General features: G+C 55.0%; 2 protein-coding genes and 1 long non-coding RNA gene across 4 annotated transcripts; 2 read left to right on the top strand and 1 right to left on the bottom strand.

Moving 5' to 3' along the window:
- Positions 1 to 116: 116 nt before the first annotated feature.
- On the top strand, positions 117 to 10,422 carry LOC145339330 (uncharacterized). 2 transcript variants are annotated; one of them, XM_080183756.1, is made up of 2 exons: positions 117 to 566; positions 7,671 to 10,422. In XM_080183756.1, exons 1-2 carry the CDS (start codon positions 427 to 429, stop codon positions 8,707 to 8,709), a joined length of 1,179 nt encoding a protein of 392 aa, XP_080039882.1. In that variant the 5' UTR covers positions 117 to 426; the 3' UTR covers positions 8,710 to 10,422. The 2 variants fall into 2 exon arrangements, with proteins under 2 accessions (XP_080039882.1, XP_080039884.1); XM_080183758.1 differs by having other exon boundaries at positions 469 to 606.
- LOC145339331 (uncharacterized) lies at positions 3,467 to 5,480 on the bottom strand. Its single transcript, XR_013886020.1, has 2 exons — positions 5,298 to 5,480; positions 3,467 to 4,295 (listed from the first exon to the last, which is right to left on the bottom strand). It is a non-coding gene; the product is annotated as an uncharacterized LOC145339331 (long non-coding RNA).
- A 2,725-nt stretch (positions 10,423 to 13,147) lies between the features above and the next one.
- LOC145339333 (uncharacterized) lies at positions 13,148 to 19,628 on the top strand. Its single transcript, XM_080183760.1, has 3 exons — positions 13,148 to 13,325; positions 16,979 to 17,198; positions 18,421 to 19,628. Exons 1-3 carry the CDS (start codon positions 13,148 to 13,150, stop codon positions 19,451 to 19,453), a joined length of 1,431 nt encoding a protein of 476 aa, XP_080039886.1. The 3' UTR covers positions 19,454 to 19,628.
- The last annotated feature ends 627 nt before the right edge of the window (positions 19,629 to 20,255 follow it).

Below are 20,255 nucleotides of genomic sequence, written 5' to 3'. Positions count from 1 at the left end.
GATTGGCTGGAGGACCCATCTCAACCGTCAGTCCTCCCAGTGCTCTGATTGGCTGCGGCGCATGTCAGTCAAGTCCGAACACGGTGAGGCGTACAATCAGACCGGCGGTGATTGGGTTGGAGGGTCTCGAGTGCTCCCTCCCGCCCCCTCCCTGTCCGATAATGGATCCGGTTGGTCCAGGTACACGTCCATCAAAGACGTCATCAGGGGAGGCGGACAGTTGATTGGTTGAAGGTCCGGATTCTCTCCCGCCTGCTCCAGCGCACCCCCGAAAGACCCGACTGGTCGAAGCCAACGTCAATCACCACCCTGAGTAGGGTGCTGATGCTGACTGGTTTAGGGAATCGAGTCTGCGCCCCGCCCCAACCCCTCGGTCCTCCGATTGGTTGACGGACACGTCCATCAGAAACTCGATCTGACAGGCCGATGCTGATTGGTTGGAGGACAGTTATTCCTCCCGCCCCCAACCCCTCAGTCCTCCAAGTGCTCCGATTGGTCGCCGCCACCTCTCGGCTCGTCCGGAGCGGCGCAAACAACAACGAGGACAACCTTTGGATCGCCGCTCGGTGGGTGAGGAGCGGGAAAAAAACGTCCGTCCGATCACCGGTAATTGAAACTGAAAAGGAAAGTCCGCCCTCGTATTTTATCCGAGGGGAAAAAATGGTGGGGAAGTGCGCCTGCGCTAGTCGGAGGCCGCGCCCCCCCCCCCTTTTTCCCCACGCGGCTGCGCGGATCGGGGTGCCTTTGGCCCCGCCCCTCCCTCTGTCGCCGTGGCCAAAACCCCGCCCCTTTTCCCCCGAAGCATGCGCGCAGCAGCGGGGAGCCTTTGGCCCAGCCCCTTCCCTGTTTTGCGGTGGCCAAAACCCCGCCCCTCTATCTCCCTGGAGCGTGCGCGCAGCAGCGGGGAGGCTTTGGACACGCCCCCAGCCTTGCCCCGCCCCTCAGGACGTCCCCCGGGCGGCTGACCTGGAGTAACCCCGGTGGCTCAGACAATGGAGCACAGGAGGAGAGTGAGGCCATTCAGCCCATCGAGCCTGCTCCACCATTCAATCATTGGCTGATGTTTTTTCTCATGATGGGGAGGTGACCGAGCCGAATTGGGGTGAATACAGGTAGAGGAATCACAATACCGGCTGGATAAGGTGCTGGTGAGGCCATACCTGCAGTTACTGTGTACAGTTTTGGTCTCCTGACTTGAGAAAGGATATACTGGCACTGGAGGGGGTGCAGAGGAGATTCACTAGGTTGAGTCCGGAGTTGAGAGGGTTGGCTTATGAGGAGATGCTGAGTAGACTGGGGATATACTCATTGGAATTCAGAAGAATGGGGGGAAATCTTATAGAAACATATAAGATGATGAAGGGAATCGATAAGATAGAAGCAGGGAAGTTGTTTCCACTGGCGGGTGAAACTAGAACTAGGGGGCATAGCCCCAAAATAAGAGGAAGCAGATTTAGGACTGAGTTGAGGAGGAACTTCTTCACACAAAGGGTTGTGAATCTGTGGAATTCTCTGCCCAGTTCAGGCTACCTCACTGAATGTTTTTAAGGCAGGGATAGATAAATTTTTGAACAGTAAAGGATTTAAGGGTTATGGTGAGCGGGCAGGTAAGTGGAGCTGAGTCCACGAAAAGATCCGCAAAAGGATCGTCCCTTTAGCCTGAGGTTGTGCCCTCTCTGGTTCTAGTTTTTCCTACTAGTGGAAACATCCTCTCCACGTTCGCTCTATCCAGGTCTCCCAGTATCCTGTAAGTTTCAATAGCGTTTCACACACCACCGCCCCCCCCCCCCCCACCCCCACACCCGCCCCGGCCATCCTTCTAAACTCCAACGAGTACAGATCCAGAGTCCTCAACCCGTTCCTCACACGACAAGCTCTTCATTCCAGGGATCATTCTTGTGAACCTCCTGTGGACTCTTTCCAAGGCCGGCACATCCTTCCTTAGATATGGGGCGCAAAACTGCTCACAATACATAAGAACTAGGAGCTGGAGTAGGGCATCTGGCCCCTCGAGCCTGCTCCGCCATTCAATAAGATCATGGCTGATCTTTTCGTGGACTCAGCTCCACTTACCTGCCCACTCCCCTTAATTCCTTTACTGTTCAAAAATCTATCTATCCTTGCCTTCAAAACATTCAATGAGGGAGCCTCAACTGGGCAGGGAATTCCACAGATTCACGAATCTTTGTGTGAAGAAGTTCCTCCTCAACTCAGTTCTAAATCTGCTCCCCCTTGTTTTGAGGCCGTGCCCCCTAGTTCTAGTTTCACCCCCCAGTGGAAACAACTTCCCTGCTTCTATCTCATCGATTCCCTTCATCATCTTATATGTTTCTATAAGATCTCCCCTCATTCTTCTGAATTCCAATGAGTATAGCCCCAGTCTACTCAGCGACGCCTTCCGCGCCCGCTGGGCACCGCAGGGCCTGAGGTGCGTTATAGACCCCGACAATCACATTTTGATTTGACGTGTCTTAAGTTTCCTTTGTACTTTTTGTTTCTGTTTGGGCCGTTCCCCCTCCTTTTGGGGAGCTGGCCCTTTTTCTTTGTCCTAATGTAGTTTCAGTTTGTTTACTTGGTTTGACCCGAAAGAACCCCCCCCAAGTCTACTCAGTCTCTCCTCATAATCCAACCCTCTCAACTCCGGAATCAACCTAGTGAATCTCCTCTGCACCCCCTCCAGTGCCAGTATATCCTTTCTCAAGTAAGGAGACCAAAACTGTACACAGTACTCCAGGTGTGGCCTCACCAGCACCTTATACAGCTGCAATATAACCTCGCTGTTTTTAAACTCCATCCCTCTCGCAATGAAGGACAAAATTCCATTTGATACTCCAAATGGGGTCTGACTGGAATTCTCTGCCCGTTGAGGTGGTGGAGGCTGCCTCGCTAAATATTTTTAAGACGCGGGTTGATGGGTTTTTGATAAGCGAGGGGATTAAGGGTTATGGGGAGAGGGCGAGAATGTGGAACTGAGCCACGACAGATCAGCCATGACCTTATTGAATGGCGGGGCAGGCTCGAAGGGCTAGATGGCCTACTCCTGCTCCTATTTCTTATGTTCTTATCCAGCCTCAGAAGTCCATCCCTGCTCTTGTATTCTAACCCTCTCGACATGAATGCTAACATTGCATTTCCCTTCCTCACTGAACCTCCACGTGAACCTGAAGAGAATCTTGAGCAAGGATTCCCAAGTCCCTTTGTGTTTCTAATTTCCGAAGCATTTTCACATTTAGAAAATAGTCTCTGCCTCCATTCCTCCTTCCAAAGTGCCGTAACCTCACACTTTTCCACTTGTGTAATACACCCCCTTCCCTACCAATTATAATCAGAGATTTGCTTTGATGTGATTTGATTTATTATTGTCACACGTATTGGGATACAGTGAGAAGTACTGTTTCTTGCACGCTATAAAGACAAAGCATACCGTTCATGGAGAAGGCACAGTAAGAAGTCTCACAACACCAGGTTAAAGTCCAACAGGTTTATTTGGTAGCACGAGCTTTCGGTGCTCTGCCCCTTCATCAAGTGAGTTCAGCCTTTGTTTCACAAACAGAACATATAAAGACACAAACTCAGTTACAAGATAATGTTTGGAATGTGTGTCTTTACAGGTAATCAAGTCTTAAAGGTGCAGACAGTGTGAGTGGAGAGAGGGTTAAGCACAAGTTAAAGAGATGGGTATTGTCTTCGGACAGGACAGTTCAGTTAGTGAGGTTTTGCAAGCCCAGGCAAGTCGTGGGGGTTACAGATAGTGTGGCATGAACCCAAGATCCCGGTTGAGGCCGTCCTCAGTGTACGGAACTTGGCTATCAGTCTCTGCTCGGCAGTCCTGGGTTGTTGTGTGTCACGAAGGCCGCCTTGGAGAACGCTTACCCTAATGAGGCAGCACGGTGGCACAGTGGGTTGGCACTGCTGCCTCACAGCGCTAGGGACCTGGGTTCGATTCCCGGCTTGGGTCACTGTCTGTGTGGAGTCGACGTGTTCTCCCCGTCTCTGTGTGGGTTTCCTCCTGTTTCCTCCCACCTTCCAAAGATGTGTGGGTTAGGTGCATTGGGCATGTTAAATTGCCTTTTGGGTTAGGGGGATTGGTGTGAGGTTAAGCCTGGGTATGAGCCAGTGCAGGCGCAATGGGCCAAATAGCCTCCTTGTGCACTGTAGTGAAGTTAGCACTGCTGCCTCACAGTGCCAGGGACCCGGGTTCGATTCCCGGCTCGGGTCACTGTCTGTGTGGAGACTGCACATTCTCCCCGTGTCTGCATGGGTTTCTTCCGGATGCTCCGGTTTCCTCCAACAGTCTGAAAAACATATAGGTTAGGTTTATTGACCATACTAAATTGCTCCTTCATGTCCAAAGATGTGTAGGTTAGGGTGGATTGGCCATGCTAAATTGCCCCCTTAGTGTCCAAATATGTGCTGGTTAGGTGGATTGGCCATGCTAAATTGTCCCTTAGTATCCAAAAATATGTGGGGTAGGCGGATTGGCCATGCTAAATTGTCCCTTAGTGTCCAAAGATGTGTAGGTTAGGTGGATTGGCCATGCTAAATTGTCCCTTAGTGTCCAAAGATGTGTAGGTTAGGTGGATTGGCCATGCTAGATTGTCCCTTACTGTCCAAAGATGTGCTGGTTATTGGAACTTACAGGATACTGCGAGGCCCTGGATAGAGTGGACGTGGAGAGGATGTTTCCACGAGTAGGAAAAACTCGAACCAGAGAGGGCACAACCTCAGGGTAAAGGGACGGTCCTTTAAAACAGAGATGGGGAGGGATTTCTTCACCCAGAGAGTGGGGAATGTGTGGGACTCTTTGCCGCAGAGGAGGCCGGGTCACTGAGTGTCTTTAAGACAGAGATAGATCGGTTCCTGATTAATAAGGGGATCGGGGGAAAAGGCAGGAGAATGGGGGATGGGGAAAATATCAGCCATGATTGGATGGGCCGAGTGGCCTCATTCTGCTCCTATGTTCTCTGAAAGCTCTTGATTCCAAATAAACCTGTTGGGCTTTAACCTGGATTTGAGAGACTTCTTGTGGCATTGCTCTGAGTCTCCCTCCTGGACCAAAGGCAGAGACCAGGAAGGCTGCAGAGCTGTCAATCAGAGGGACCTGTCAATCACGCAGAGCCCGCCCCCTCACGCTCTGATTGGTTGGAGGACCGCCCGCCGTCGGGTCCTCCGGGCGCCGCCCCTTGGCTGCCGATTGGTGGCCCGTGACGTCAATCAGTCCGTAAGGGAGGTGGGCGGGCCACAGTCGGTCAGCCCTGCCCCCGACGCTGGTCACGTGTGCCGCTCAGCCGGCCTACCTGCCGAGGAGAAGCCGAGTCCGCTTCGTCGCCGCTGCCGAAGGACCGGAGCCGGGGAGGGGACGATAGAACCGGCAGGTGGGTGACTGACATTTTCCTCACCCCCCGAGACTCTAAACCATGCGCTCTGTGAGGAAATCCTCACTCCTTTCCGTCGTCCCCATTCGCGACCGTTATTCGGCGGAGGGGGGGGAGGGGGAGGAAAGGAGCTTGGTGCGCAAGCGCACTGGGGAAGGAGCTGAAACCGGGCATGCGCAGTCATTCTCGGCGGCCCCTCTCCCTGAGCATGCGCAGTGGTAGCTCACCTCGCAGCTGCTGGGCTCTGAGCATGCGTAATGGGAAGAGGGGTGTGGCCCCAGCAGCTGGCCTCGGCTTCTGCTCATCCAAACACGAGTTGATTGTCAGTGCTTACGTCACTGGCGTTGGTGGCACAGTGGGTTAGTACTGCTGCCTCGCAGCGCCAGGGACCCGGCTTCGATTCCCGGCTCAGCGCACAGTGGGTTAGCGCTGATGCCTCACAGCGCCAGGGACCCGGGTTCGATTCCCGGCTCAGCGCACAGTGGGTTAGCGCTGCTGCCTCTCAGCGCCAGGGACCCGGGTTCAATTCCCGGCTCAGCGCACAGTGGGTTAGCGCTGCTGTCTCACAGCGCCAGGGACCCGGGTTTGATTCCCGGCTCAGCGCACAGTGGGTTAGCTCTGCTGCCTCTCAGCGCCAGGGACCCGGGTTTGATTCCCGGCTCAGCGCACAGTGGGTTAGCGCCGCTGCCTCTCAGCGCCAGGGACCCGGGTTCGATTCCCAGCTCAGCGCACAGTGGGTTAGCGCCGCTGCCTCACAGCGCCAGGGACCCGGGTTTGATTCCCGGCTCAGCGCACAGTGGGTTAGCGCTGCTGCCTCGCAGCGCCAGGGACCCGGGTTCGATTCCCGGCTCAGCGCACAGTGGGTTAGCGCTGCTGCCTCACAGCGCCAGGGACCCGGGTTCGATTCCCGGCTCAGCGCACAGTGGGTTAGCACTGCTGCCTCTCAGTGCCAGGGACCCGGGTTCGATTCCCGGCTCAGCGCACAGTGGGTTAGCGCCGCTGCTTCGCAGCGCCAGGGACCCGGGTTCAGTTCATGGTCCGCATCTCAGAATCCTACTCTACACCCTAACTGTGACTGTAACACTACATTCTGCACCCTCTACTTTCCTTTTCTATGAATGGTATGCTTTGCCTATACAACGCACAAGAAACAATACTTTTCACCGTATCCCAATACATGTGACAATAATAAATCAAATCAAGATAGGATGAACACACACTGTCTTTTCCCCAGTGAAGGGGAATTGGAAACTTGAGGGTGGAGATTTAAGATGAGAGAGGAAAGGGAGCCCTGAGGGGCAACTTCTTCACCCAGGGGGTGGCGCGTGTATGGAATGAGCTGCCAGAGAAACTGGTTGAAGCACAGAGGAAGCATTTGGATAAGTACGTGGATGGGAAAGGATTAGAGGGATATGGGCCAAACCCGGGCAATTGGGACTAGCTGGGAGGACAGCATGGACTAGTTGGGCCGAAGGGCCTGTTTCCATGCTGTATTGCTCTCCGACACCTTTTAAGAAAAAAGGTGAGAGGACAGGGAGAAGTTGAAAACAAAGTTCCCAGGACGGGAAGGAGACAGAGAAAAGAGGAGAGTTTTTTTCATCATGTAGAGGTCACACAAACCAGCCTCCCATCCATTGACTCTTTCTACACTTCCCGCTGCCTCGGGAAAAGGCAGCCGGTATAATTAAGGACCCCCCGCCTCCCAACCCACACACACACACCCCGGACATTCTCTCTTCCACCTTCTTCCATCGGGAAAAAGGTACAAAAGTCTGAGGTCCCGTACCGACCGACTCAAGAACAGCTTCTTCCCTGCTGCTGTCAGACTTTTGAATGGACCTACCTCGCATTAAGCTGATCTTTCTCTACACCCTCGCTGTGACTGTAACACTACATTCTGCACCCTCTCCTTTCCTTCTCTATGAACGGTATGCTTTGTCTGTATAGCGCGCAAGAAACAATACTTTTTCCTGTATCCCAATACATCTGACAGTAATTAATCAAATCAGAAAGGCCATTCAGCCCATCGAGTCTGCACCGACCACAATCCCACCCAGGCCTGATTCCCGTTGCCCCACATATTTACCCTAGCTAATCTCCCCTGACACAATTTTAGCGTGGGTTCAGGGGGTTATGGAGAAAAGGCAGGAGAATGAGGGATGAGAAAAATATCAGCCATGATTGAATGGGGGAGCAAACTCGACGGGCCGAGCGGCCTAGTTCTGCTCCTCTGTCTTATGGTCTTGTGGTGTCCTGGGCCCCCCTCTTAACCGCTTTTCTCCCCTCGCTTTGCAGAGAGATGCTTCAGTGGGAGTCGGGGAGTTCGGATCCAGCGTCGCGGGAGGAATCGCCCAGCCGCCAGGGACCCGCGGGGGAGGCCGCCCCCCGCGGGGAGGCCCGCTTCGAGTGCGACGTGTGCGGGAAGCGGTTCGCCTACACCTCGTCGCTCTCTCGGCACCGCAGCGCCCACGCCGGGGGGGCCTGGCACGAGTGCGAGGACTGCGGCAAGGGCTTCCTCTACCTGGCCAAGCTCAACACGCACCGGCGCACCCACGACCAGCGGCGGCTCTACCGCTGCCAGGACTGCGGCAAGGGCTACCTGCACCCCTCGGTGCTGGAGGCCCACCGGCGCTCCCACACGGGCGAGCGCCCCTTCACCTGCCCGGCCTGCGGCAAGGGCTTTGCCCAGTCCTCCGCCCTGTGGTCGCACCGGCGGGTCCACAGCGAGGCCAGGCCCTTCGGCTGCGGCGAGTGCGGCAAGTGCTTCAAGAGCGCCCAGTGCCTGATGAAACACCAGCGGGTGCACACGGGCGAGAGGCCCTTCGCCTGCCCGCTCTGCCACAAGCGCTTTGTCAGCGCCGGGGCCCTGCTGACCCACCAGCGCGTCCACACCGGCGAGCGGCCCTACCCCTGCGCCGCCTGCGGCAAGCGCTTCGCCCACGCCTTCAGCCTGCGGGTGCACCAGCGGGTGCACACCGGCGAGCGGCCCTACCCCTGCGCCGTGTGCGGCAAGCGCTTCACCCAGTCCTTCAGCCTGCGCGCCCACCAGCGCGTCCACACCGGCGAGCGCCCCTTCACCTGCCCCGACTGCGGCAAGGGCTTCACCTACTCCTCCAGCCTGCTGGGGCACCGGCGCGTCCACACCGGCGAGCGCCCCTACCCCTGCCCCGACTGCGGCAAGGGCTTCACCTACCTGTCCAACCTCCAGGCCCACCGCCGGCTACACGACAGCGGCCGACCCTTCACCTGCCACGTCTGCGGAGTGGGATTCACCCAATCCTCCAAGCTGACCAGCCACCAGCAGGCGCACTGCGGGCGGGGAGGCGGCACCTGAGGGAGGGGGCGGCCAGAGGGCAGGGACAGCAGGCGAGGCCGTTCACCCTATCTTTAATCATGAGGTGGCGATGCCGGCGTTGGACTGGGGTGGGTGCAGTAAGCGGTCTCACAACACCAGGTTGAAGTCCAACAGGTTTGTTTGCTGGCACGAGCTTTTGGAGCGCTGTCCCTTCATCGGGTGAGTGATGAAGGGGCAACGCTGTGAAAACTGATTTAACCGGATAAACCTGTTGGACTTTAACCTGGTGTTGTGAGACTTCTGACTGTGTCGTTAATCAGAACGTCCCCTAATCCAACACACGCCTGTTCTCCCCTTAACTTCCACCGACTGACTATAAACCTCCCAACCCCAGCCTCAAGGGCTCAACCCTGGGGCGGCACAGTGGGTTAGCGCTGCTGCCTCGCAGCGCCAGGGACCCGGGTTCGATTCCCGGCTCAGCGCACAGTGGGTTAGCGCTGCTGCCTCACAGCACCAGGGACCCGGGTTCGATTCCCGGCTCAGCGCACAGTGGGTTAGCGCTGCTGCCTCACAGCGCCAGGGACCCGGGTTCGATTCCCGGCTCAGCGCACAGTGGGTTAGCGCTGCTGCCTCTCAGCGCCAGGGACCCGGGTTTGATTCCCGGCTCAGCGCACAGTGGGTTAGCGCTGCTGCCTCACAGCGCCAGGGACCCGGGTTTGATTCCCGGCTCAGCGCACAGTGGGTTAGCACTGCTGCCTCACAGCGCCAGGGACCCGGGTTCGATTCCTGGCTCAGGTCACTGTCTGTGTGGAGTTTGCACATTCTCCCCATGTCTGCGAGGGTTTCCTCCGGGTGCTCCTGTTTCCTTCTACAGTCTAAAGATATGCAGATTAGGTGGATTGGCCGTGCTAAATTGCCCCTTAGTGTCCAAAGATGTGTAGGTTAGGGTGGATTGACCGTGCTAAATTGCCCCTTAGTGTCCCAAAGATGTGTAGGTTCGGGTGGATTGGCCATGCTAAATTGCCCCTTAGTGTCCAAAGATGTGTAGGTTAGGGTGGATTGACCGTGCTAAATTGCCCCTTAGTGTCCCAAAGATGTGTAGGTTAGGGTGGATTGGCCATGCTAAATTGCCCCTTAGTGTCGGGGGATTAGCAGGGTTAATATATGAGATCACGGGAATAGAATGTGGATGGGATTGTGGTCGGTGCAGGCTAGATGGGCTGAATGGCCTCTTTTTGCACTGTAAGGATTCTTTGAACCCCCACAGCTTCCTGGGGCAAAGAATTCCAAAGATTCAGCACTCCTTTTGGGGGAGGTGATGGGCTTGTGGTATTATCGCTGGACTATTAATCCAGGAACTCAGCTAATGGTCTGGGGGACCCGGGTTCGAATCCCACCGCGGCAGAGGGTGGAATTTGAATTCAATAAAAAAAAAATCTGGGATGAAGGATTTACTGATGGCCCACTGTCGGAAAAACCCATCCAGTTCCCCTTTACGGAAGGAAATCTGCCGTCCTTACCCCGGTCTAGCCTACATGTGACTCCAGAGCCACAGCAATGTGGGTGACTCTCAACTGCCCCTCCCAGGGCAGCTCGGGACGGGCAGTAAATGCAGGCCAGTCAGCGACACCCATGTCCCACCGATGAATAAAACCATCTCAGAGAAGAAATTAGAGTCACAGAGGTTCAAAGCATGGAAACAGGCCCTTCGGCCCAAAAAGTCTTTCTCAGATTGTCATAAGTGAGCAACCCCATCTGGTCCCACAACACTCCCATAAGTGGGAACTTGCTCCCTGCATTTACCCTGTCTAACCACCCCCCCCCCCCGCCCCCCGCCCCACCGCAACCCCCTCCCCCACCACCAACCCTAGATTTACTAGGATGCTACCGGGACTTGATGGATTGAGTTATGAGGAGAGGCTGGATAGACTGGGACTTTTTTCTCTGGAGCGTAGGAGGCTGAGGGGTGATCTTATAGAGGTCTATAAAATAATGAGGGGCACAGATCAGCAAGATAGTCAATATCTTTTCCCCCAAAGGTAGGGGAGTCGAAAACTAGAGGGCAGAGGTTTAAGGTGAGAGGGGAGAGGGTCCAGAGGGGCAATTTTTTCACCCAGAGGGTGGTGAGTGTCTGGAACGAGCTGCCAGAGGTAGTAGTAGAGGCGGGGACAATTTTGTCTTTTAAAAAGCATTTAGACAGTTACACGGGTACGATGGGTATAGAGGGATATGGGGGCAAACGCGGGCAATTGGGATTAGCTTCGGGGTTTTAAAAAAGGGTGGCATGGACAAGTTGGGTCGAAGGGCCTGTTTCCCTGCTGTAAAACCTCTGTGACTATCTATATCCTGCTGTATTCTCAGGCAATCTTCATCACTGTCTGCAACTCTGCCAATCTTAGTGTCATCCACAAACTTGCTAATCAAACCAGCGATGTTTTCTTCCAATTCCTCATCAAATTACTCCTTCCAAAGTGCATCATCTCACACTCGGTTAGATCCAAGATTCTTATGAATAAGGATTAAAAAATGGGCCTGACGTTAAAGTTCTAAAACCGGGAGAAGGCAGGTACTATTACGATCTGATGGGATTCGGCCAGAGCGGACTGGGAGCAGACACTTTCAGGTGCATCCGCGATAGAACAGTGGGACGTGGGTGCTGGGCCCATCGCTGTTTATCTACATCAGCGATTCGGATGAGAACGTGCAGGGCATGGTCTGTAAGTGTGCAGATGACACTAAAATAGGTGGTATTGTCGACAGCGAGGAAGGTTATCAGAAGTTGCAGGAGGATCTTGATCATAGACTCTGAGTCACAGAGGTTTACAGCAGGGAAACAGGCCCTTCGACCCAACTTGTCCATGCTGCCCCCTTTTTTTTAAACCCCTAAGCTAGCCCCAATTGCCCGCATTTGGTCCATATCCCTCTATACCCATCGTACCCATGTAACTGTCTAAATGCTTTTTAAAAGATAAAATTGTACCCGCCTCTTCTACTGCCTCTGGCAGCTTGTTCCAGACACTCACCACCCTCTGTGTGAAACAATTACCCCCTCTGAACCCTTTTGTGTCTCTCCCCTCTCACCTTAAACCTCTGCCCTCTAGTTTTAGACTCCCCTACCTTTGGGGAAAAGATATTGACTATCTCGCTGATCTGTGCCCCTCATTATTTTATAGACCTCTATAAGATCACCCCTCAGCCTCCTACGCTCCAGAGAAAAAAGTCCCAGTCTATCCAGCCTCTCCTTATAACTCAATCCATCAAGTCCCGGAAGCATCCTAGTAAATCTTTTCTGCGCTCTTTCTAGTTTAATAATATCCTTTCTCTAATAGGGTGACCAGAACTGTACACAGTATTCCGAGTGTGGGCCTTACCAATGTCTTGTACGACTGGGGAAGTGGGCCGAGAAATGGCAAAAGGAGTTCAGTACAGGTGAGGGCGAGGTGTTGCTTTTTGGAAAGTCACATCGAGTTAGGACCTTCAGGGTGGAAGGTCGGGAGAGAATTCCAGAGATTCAACGGGCAGAGAATTCCAGAGATTCACCACCCTCTGGGAGAAAAAGTTCCTCCTCAACTCTGTTCTAAACTGACCCCCTCCCCCCCCCACCTTATTTTGAGGCTGTGCCCTCTAGTTCTTGTTTCCATTCTAAATGGAAATTATCTCTCTACCGCTACCCTATCGAGCCCCTTCATTATCTTGTATGTCTCTATAACATCTCCCCTCAGCCTTCTAAACTCCAACGAGATGTTATTAACCTGGAGAGGGCGCAGAAGAGATTTCCAAGGATGTTGGCAGGTCTCGAGGGACTGAGTTACAGGGAGAGATTGGACAGGCTAAGAAATCTTTCTTTGGAGTGTAGGAGACAGAGGGGTGAGAGACGTACAAGTTCCCGAGAGGCATGGATTAGAGCGGATGTCTTTTTCCCCAGAGTTGGGGAACCGAGAACTCGAGGGCGCAGTTTTAAGAGGGGAAAGAATTCATGGATACCTGAGGAGCAACTTTATTTTTACACAGTGGGTGGTGCGTGCCTGGAAGTGGTTGAGGCAGGGATATTGACAATATTTAAAAGGAGTTCGGACAGATACACGGATAGGAAAGGTGTAGAGGAAAATGGACCAAGCACAGGCGAGCACTAGGGGACATCGATTGAAGGAAAAGTTTAGAGGAGATGTGCGAGGAAAGTTTTTTTTTACACGGAGGGTGGTGAGTGTCTGGAACGCGCTGCCCGGGGAGGGGGTGGGAGAAGGTACGATAGCAACGTTTAAGGGGAAACTAGACAAATACATAAATAGGATGGGAATGGAAGGATCCGGAGTCCCTAGGCGTATACAGTTATAGTTTAGGCAGACATCATGATCGGTGCAGGCTTGGAGGGCCGAAGGGCCTGTTCCTGTGCTGTAATGGCCTTGTTTCACCGTGACACATTAAAGAAATCGAGATAGACAGAGAAGAGGCTGTGAGTGGTCTGGCAGGCTTAGATATGGATAAATCTCCAGGGCCAGATGAAATGTGTGCCCGGCTGCTGAGTGAGGCAAGGGAGGAAATAGCGCTGGCAATAGTTTTCAGTTCCTTCCTGGCCACAGGCGATGTGCTGGAGGAACTGTTATTCAGGAAGGGAGGGACGCACAGGGAAACTACCCGCCGGCAGTCTAACCTCAGTGATGGGAGAAGCGATTGGAGGCAGTTCTAATAAACTGAATGAATCTGCAGGGGCTAATCAAGGGCAGTCAGCATTGTTTTACTCAGGGAATGTCAGGTCTGACCAACTGGGTCCAATTTTTCCGAGAGGTGACCAAGTGCATAGATGAGGGCAAAACATTTGATGTGATCTTCTTGGATTTCAGCCGAGGCTCTTGATGAGGTTCCCCCATGGGAGACAGGCAAAAGAAGCACGGTGGGTTAGCACTGCTGCCTCGCAGCGCCAGGGACCCGGGTTCGATTCCCGGCTCAGCGCACAGTGGGTTAGCACTGTTGCCTCACAGCGCCAAGGACCCGGGTTCGATTCCCAGCTCAGCGCACAGTGGGTTAGCGCTGCTGCCTCACAGCGCCAGGGACCCGGGTTCGATTCCCGGCTCAGCGCGCAGTGGGTTAGCGCTGCTGCCTCGCAGTGCCAGGGACCCGGGTTCGATTCCCGGCTCAGCGCACAGTGGGTTAGCGCTGCTGCCTCACAGCGCCGGGGACCTGGGTTCGATTCCCGGCTCAGCGCACAGTGGGTTAGCACTGCTGCCTCACAGCGCCAAGGACCCAGGTTCGATTCCCGGCTCAGCGCGCAGTGGGTTAGCACTGCTGCGTTGCAGCGCCAGGGACCCGGGTTCGATTCCCGGCTCAGCGCACAGTGGGTTAGCGCTGCTGCCTCACAGCACCAGGGACCCGGGTTCGATTCCCGGCTCAGCGCACAGTGGGTTAGCGCTGCTGCCTCGCAGCGCCAGGGACCCGGGTTCGATTCCCGGCTCAGCGCACAGTGGGTTAGCGCTGCTGCCTCGCAGCGCCAGGGACCCGGGTTCGATTCCAGCCTCGGGTCACTGTCTGCACATTCTCCTCAGGTGGGTTTCCTCCCCTTAGTGTCCAAAGATGTGTAGGTTAGGGTGGATTGGCCATGCTAAATTGTCCCTTAGTATCAGCAGGATGAGCGGGGTAAATATGTGGGGTTATGGGAATAGAGCCTGGGTAGGATTGTTGTCGTGCAGGCTCAATGGGCCGAATGGCCTCTTTCTGCACTGTAGGGATTCTACGATGAACCCTCTGGGGAGAGAGAATTCCAGAGATTCACAAACCCCTTGAGTAAAGACATTTGTCCTCGTCTCAGTCTACCCTGAGTCAGCTTGCTTGAGATTCCCCGACCCAGCGGGAAACTGTGTGGCATCATCTGTCCTTTCAACCCCTGTCTCCCCCCTCCCCCCCCCCCCAACCCATCAACCAAGACCACCTCTCAGTTGTCTGAACTCTGCGTGTGGCACGGTCTGCAGGCCAGGTACGCTGGGACACCTCAGAGATCAACCTACACGGACACAAGTCAGGAGTGTGCTGGAATAGTCCCCGCTTGCCTGGATGGGTGCAGCTCCAACGACACTCAAGAAACTCGACACTATGCAGGACAAAGCAGCCCCCGCTCGATTGACACCACAAACATCCACTCCCCCCACCACCACTGGCCCTCAGTAGCAGCAGTGTGTACCATCCAGAAAGATGCACTGCAGCAGTTCACCAAAGATCCTGCGACTGCGCCTTCCAAACCCATGACCACGTCCATCTAGAAGGATAAGGGCAGCAGATACGTGGGGAACACCACCACCTTCAAGTTCCCCACCAAGCCTCTCACCATCCTGACTTGGAAATATATCGGCCGTTCCTTCGCAGTGGCTGGGTCAAAATCCTGGAATTCCCTCCCTGACAGTATTGTGGGTCAACCCACAGCACGTGGACTGCGGCAATTCGAGAAGGCAGCTCACCACCACCTTCTCAAGGGGCAACTAGGGGTGGGCAATAAATACTGACCCAGCCATCGATGCCTATGTCCCATGAATGAATAGAATAATAAAAAATCGAAGAGGTGTGTCACCCTTTACCTCTGGTCTCTGAAGAGGAACACAGCGGGGGTTGACTGCAATGGAATAAGAAGTGAGGGAGGTCAGAGATGGTCAAAAACAGCACTCCCCTCGCCAGGCACACCCGCCTGCCCCAGGAGTGACCTAAAATCATGTGGAGAAACTGTTCAGAGCAGAATGTACAGTCAGTTGGGATGGCCTCGGGGTTAGAGCGTTAGGCCACCGTAACTGCCAGCTGAGGACACTATCGCTTGACCCGCGCTGCGGGATTGTTGCCCAGCGCGGGCAGGGAGAGGGTGTATCCTGGCTGCCATCGCCATAGATTTTCCGTTCTCTAACCATGCGGCAGTTCCGCTCTCCCTGCTGCCTGCCAGTGGGATCGAACGGTGTTATTTCTCAGCTGCCGCGTTTGAACCGTAATAACCGAGCTGGAATTTCATATCCTGCATCAATAAACCAGCTTTGTTTTAAAACACGCCATGCCTCTGGTCTTGTTTTCCAATGCAATTTCGAGCTGATTGCTGATGTGCTACTTATGTTCCGTGTCCTGTTCATTTCTGTGCCCGGGGGGCTGTGGAGGGGATTGGATTTGGGGTGAGGATAGGCGCACGGGGGGTAACTGACTGGTTTGGCTCACTTTCCGAGTAAAGTTCTTTCCCCAGTTCAGCTTTTGGATGTTCTTATTGAGGATTGGGGTTGCACGGTGGTTAGCACTGCTGCCTCACAGCGCCAGGGACCTGGCTTCGATTCCTGACTTGGGGGGACTGTGGAGCTTTGCAACGTTGTCTCTGAGTCGGTGTGGATTTCCTCGGGGTGCTCCGGTTTCCTCCCACAGCGTGAGGGAGACAGTGGCCCAAGCCTGGAATCAAACCCGGGTCCCTGGCGCTGTGAGGCAGCAGTACTAACCACAGTGCCGCCTGTGTCCCTGATTCCAGAATTCTCCGCCAAGAGAAACAATTTCATCCCATCCACTCTATCTCTTCCCCTCATAATTTTATACGATTTGATTTGTTATTGCCACATGTATTAGTATACAGTGAAAAGTATTGTTTCTCTGTATAGATTAATGGATATAAAATATAATTAGAAGTTATTTCTCTATAAATATCTACATATCAATGTAGCCCAGTCCATCATGCAAACCAGCCTCCCATTCATTGACTCTGTCTACACTTCCCACTGCCTCGGGGAAAAGCAGCCGGCATAATTAAGGACCCCCCCCCACTCACCCCGGACGTTCTCCCTTCCACCTTCTTCCGTCGGCAAAAAGATACAAAAGTCTGAGGTCCCGTACCGACCGACACAAGAACAGTTTCTTCCCTGCTGCTGTCAGACTTTTGAATAGACTTAACTTTCATTAAGTTGATCTTTCTCTACACCCTCGCTGTGACTGTAACACTACATTCTGCACCCTCTCCTTTCCTTCTCTATGAACGGTATGCTTTGTATAGTGGGCAAGAAACAATACTTTTTACTGTAAGTTAATACATGGGACAATAATAAATCAAAAATATATATTAACAGATAATAAATATTAAAGTATTTCCATCTATAAATCTATATGATTATTAAATTTATATATTAACAGATAAAGTGTTTCTACCTATAAGTATCTATATGACTATTAAATTTATATATCAACAGATAATAAATATTAAAGTGTTTCTACCTATAAGTATCTATATGATTATTAAATTTATGTATTAACAGATAATAAATATTAAAGTGTTTCTGTCTAAATGTCTATGTGATCTCTATATGAACAGGTATAAGTGAGAAGCGCGCCCCCTCTGGCCGGGAGGAGTTGCTGCAGGTGGGAGGACCAGCACCGCTCCGCCTACTCGCTCCGCCCTCCCCGGCCATTCCCATTGGCTGGAGGACCAGCCTGGGACCGCGGTCCTCCAAGGGGGCGTGTCCTGCGCCGCCGCTCCTCCCTGCCCTGATTGGTGGAGGGAGCCTGTCAGTCAGCGGGGAGGCGGTGCTGGGGTGAGGCCTGGGGATAGAAGGCGGTACTCTCCCTCACACTCTCCGGTTACCATTTGGCGGTGATATTCGGACGCCCCGGTTGGTATTCGGTCCTAGTTTATCTCAGTGATATAATCAAACCCCCTCCCTCCCTCCCTCCCATGGCGCGCGCCGGGTCACACAGCGCAGGCGCAGCTCAGGCAAAGGAACAGGGCGGATTCCCAGGCGCAGGGCCGCCTGGGTAGAGCCACCTGCCATTGTGACCCCTCCCCCAGACTTTGCGACCTCACCCAGCGATTGTGACCCCGCCCGGGCCATTGTGACCTCACCCAGCCATTGTGACCCCGCCGGGCTATTGTGATCTCACCCAGCCATTGTAACCCCATCCAGGCCTTTGTGACTCCACCCAGGCCATTGTGACCCCGTCCAGGCCATTGTGACCTCAGCCAGCCATTGTGACCCCGTCCGGGCCATTGTGACCCTGTCCAGACCATTGTGACCTCTTTCCACCCCCCCCCGAGCCATTGTGACCTCCCCTGCCCCAGCCATTGTGACCTCCACCCCCCCAGCCATTGTGACCTCCACCCCCCCAGCCATTGTGACCTCCACCCCCCCAGCCATTGTGACCTCCACCCCCCCAGCCATTGTGACCTCCCCCGCCCCAGCCATTGTGACCTCCTCCCCCCCGCCATTGTGACCCTGCCCCCGAGCCATTGTGACCTCACCCCCGAGCCATTGTGACCCCGCCCAGGCCATTGTGACCTCGCCCCCGAGCCATTGTGACCTCGCCCCCAAGCCATTGTGACACCCCCAGCCATTGTGACCTCCGCCCCCCCCAGCCATTGTGGCCCCCCTCCCCTGAGCCATTGTGACCCCGCCCACACCATTGTGACCTCACACATGGATTAACATACGGTGAAAAGTATTGTTTCTTGCGCGGTGTACAGACAAAGCATACCATTCATAGAGAAGGAAAGGAGAGGGTGCAGAATGTAGTGTTACAGTCACAGCGAGGGTGCAGAGAAAGATCAGCTTAATGTGAGGTTACGGGGAGAAAGCAGGATGAGGCTGTTGTGTTGGGTGATCAGCCATGATGGTGATGAATGGTGAAGCAGGCTCGAAGGGCCAAATGGCCTCCTCCTGCTCCGATCTTCTATGTTTCGGTGATATTTACTTCTGGAGTTTTCTCATGCGTGGGCTGGTCTCGCACAAACGCGCGCGCACGTGTGCTCTGACGCCGAAGGCTCGAGCTGTTTGACCCGCTCTCCACTCACTTTGCAGGGACGTCAGAGGAGGGGGAGCTCTTGGAGGCGGGAAGTGCCGCGGGAACGTCGTGCCGAGATCTAACGCGGATGGAGGGGGAGAAGAGCGCCGCTGGCGGAGAGGAGCCAGCTCAGGCCGAGAGCCGGTGCAGCCAGAGCTCGGGCCCGCCAGCCGGACAGGAGGGGGGCCAGGCGGCGGCGGGGGGGGCCGAGCCCTTCCTCTGCCTCACGTGCGGTAAGGGGTTCCCCTACCCCTCCTGCCTGCGGGTCCACCAGCTGGCCCACACCGAGGAGCGGCCCTGCCGGTGCGCCGACTGCGGCAAGCGCTTCAAGAGCCCCCAGGAGCTGCGGCGCCACGGCCGACTGCACTCGGGCACGCGCCCCTACCCCTGCACGGTCTGCGGCAGGCGCTTCGCCCAGTCCTCCAACCTGCTGGCCCACCAGCGCGTCCACACCGGGGAGCGGCCCTTCGCCTGCCCGGTCTGCGGACGGGCCTTCGGCCGCTCCTCCCACCTGCTGCGGCACCGGCTGGTCCACACCGACGCCACGCCCCACGCCTGCTGCGACTGCGGCACCTCCTTCAAGAGCGGGCAGGAGCTGAAGCGACACCTGCAGGAGAAGGGGGGCGAGAGGCCCTTCAGCTGCGCCCAGTGCGGCCGGGGCTTTGCCCGCGCCTCCAACCTGCGGGCGCACCGCCGGCTCCACACCGACTCCCGGCCCCACCGCTGCGGGGCCTGCGGCAAGAGCTTCAAGCTGGCCAAGTACCTGAGCCGGCACCAGGCCGCCCACGCCGGGGGCCGCCCCTGCGTCTGCGCCGTGTGCGCCAAAGCATTCGCGCTGCCCTCCTCGTTGCTGGCCCACCGGGAGATCCACACCCAGGAGACCCCCTTCCGCTGCCCCGTCTGTGGCAAGAGCTTCAAGCTGGCCAAGTACCTGAACCGGCATCGCGCCAGCCACCGGGGGGCGAGTCCCACGGCAGTGCCAACCAGGCACACTGGCACTGCTTCCCAGTAACTTGCTCACACAACACTTTTAAAAAGTTAAATGTTTATTTATTAGTGTTACAAGTAAGGCTTACGTTAACACCGCAATGAAGTTCCTGTGAAAATCCCCCGGCCGCCACACTCCGACGCCAGTTTGGGACACTGAGGGAGAATTTAGCATGGCCAATCCACCCTAACCTACACATCTTTGGGACACTAAGGGACAATTTAGCACGGCCAATCCACCCTAACCTACACATCTTTGGACACTAAGGGACAATTTAGCACGGCCAATCCACCCTAACCTACACATCTTTGGACACTAAGGGGCAATTTAGCATGGCCAATCCACCCTAACCTACACATCTTTGGACACTAAGGGGCAATTTAGCATGGCCAATCCACCCTAACCTACACATCTTTGGTCACTAAGGGACAATTTAGCACGGCCAATCCACCCTAACCTACACATCTTTGGACACTAAGGGACAATTTACTATGCACCCTCACCAACATGTCTTTCAGACTGTGGGAGGAAACCGGAGCACCCGGAGGAAACCCATGCAGACACCGGGAGAACGTGCAAACTCCACACAGACAGTGACCCGAGCCAGGAATCGAACCCGGGTCCCTGGCGCTGTGAGGCAGCAGCGCTAACCCACTGTGCGCTGAGCCGGGAATCGAACCCGGGTCCCTGGCGCTGCGAGGCAGCAGCGCTAACCCACTGTGCGCTGAGCCGGGAATCGAACCCGGGTCCCTGGCGCTGAGAGGCAGCAGCGCTAACCCACTGTGCGCTGAGCCGGGAATCGAACCCGGGTCCCTGGCGCTGCGAG

This window comes from Carcharhinus amblyrhynchos, unplaced genomic scaffold (assembly GCF_965287045.1).
Source record: "Carcharhinus amblyrhynchos unplaced genomic scaffold, sCarAmb.v2.hapA scaffold_406, whole genome shotgun sequence".
NCBI lineage: Eukaryota > Metazoa > Chordata > Chondrichthyes > Carcharhiniformes > Carcharhinidae > Carcharhinus > Carcharhinus amblyrhynchos.
This window is presented reverse-complemented; position numbering and strand designations above follow the sequence as displayed.

What these genes read in the sequence shown, in the direction of transcription:
- LOC145339330 (XM_080183756.1), top strand. Translation starts at nt 427, where the DNA reads ATGCTGATTGGTTGGAGGACAGTTATTCCTCCCGCCCCCAACCCCTCA. An exon ending in AACCTTTGGATCGCCGCTCG is followed by an intron (nt 567 to 7,670) that starts GTGGGTGAGGAG and finishes CTCGCTTTGCAG; the next exon opens with AGAGATGCTTCAGTGGGAGT.
- LOC145339333 (XM_080183760.1), top strand. Translation starts at nt 13,148, where the DNA reads ATGGATAAATCTCCAGGGCCAGATGAAATGTGTGCCCGGCTGCTGAGT. An exon ending in CCGCCGGCAGTCTAACCTCA is followed by an intron (nt 13,326 to 16,978) that starts GTGATGGGAGAA and finishes CTATATGAACAG; the next exon opens with GTATAAGTGAGAAGCGCGCC. An exon ending in AGCGGGGAGGCGGTGCTGGG is followed by an intron (nt 17,199 to 18,420) that starts GTGAGGCCTGGG and finishes CTGACGCCGAAG; the next exon opens with GCTCGAGCTGTTTGACCCGC.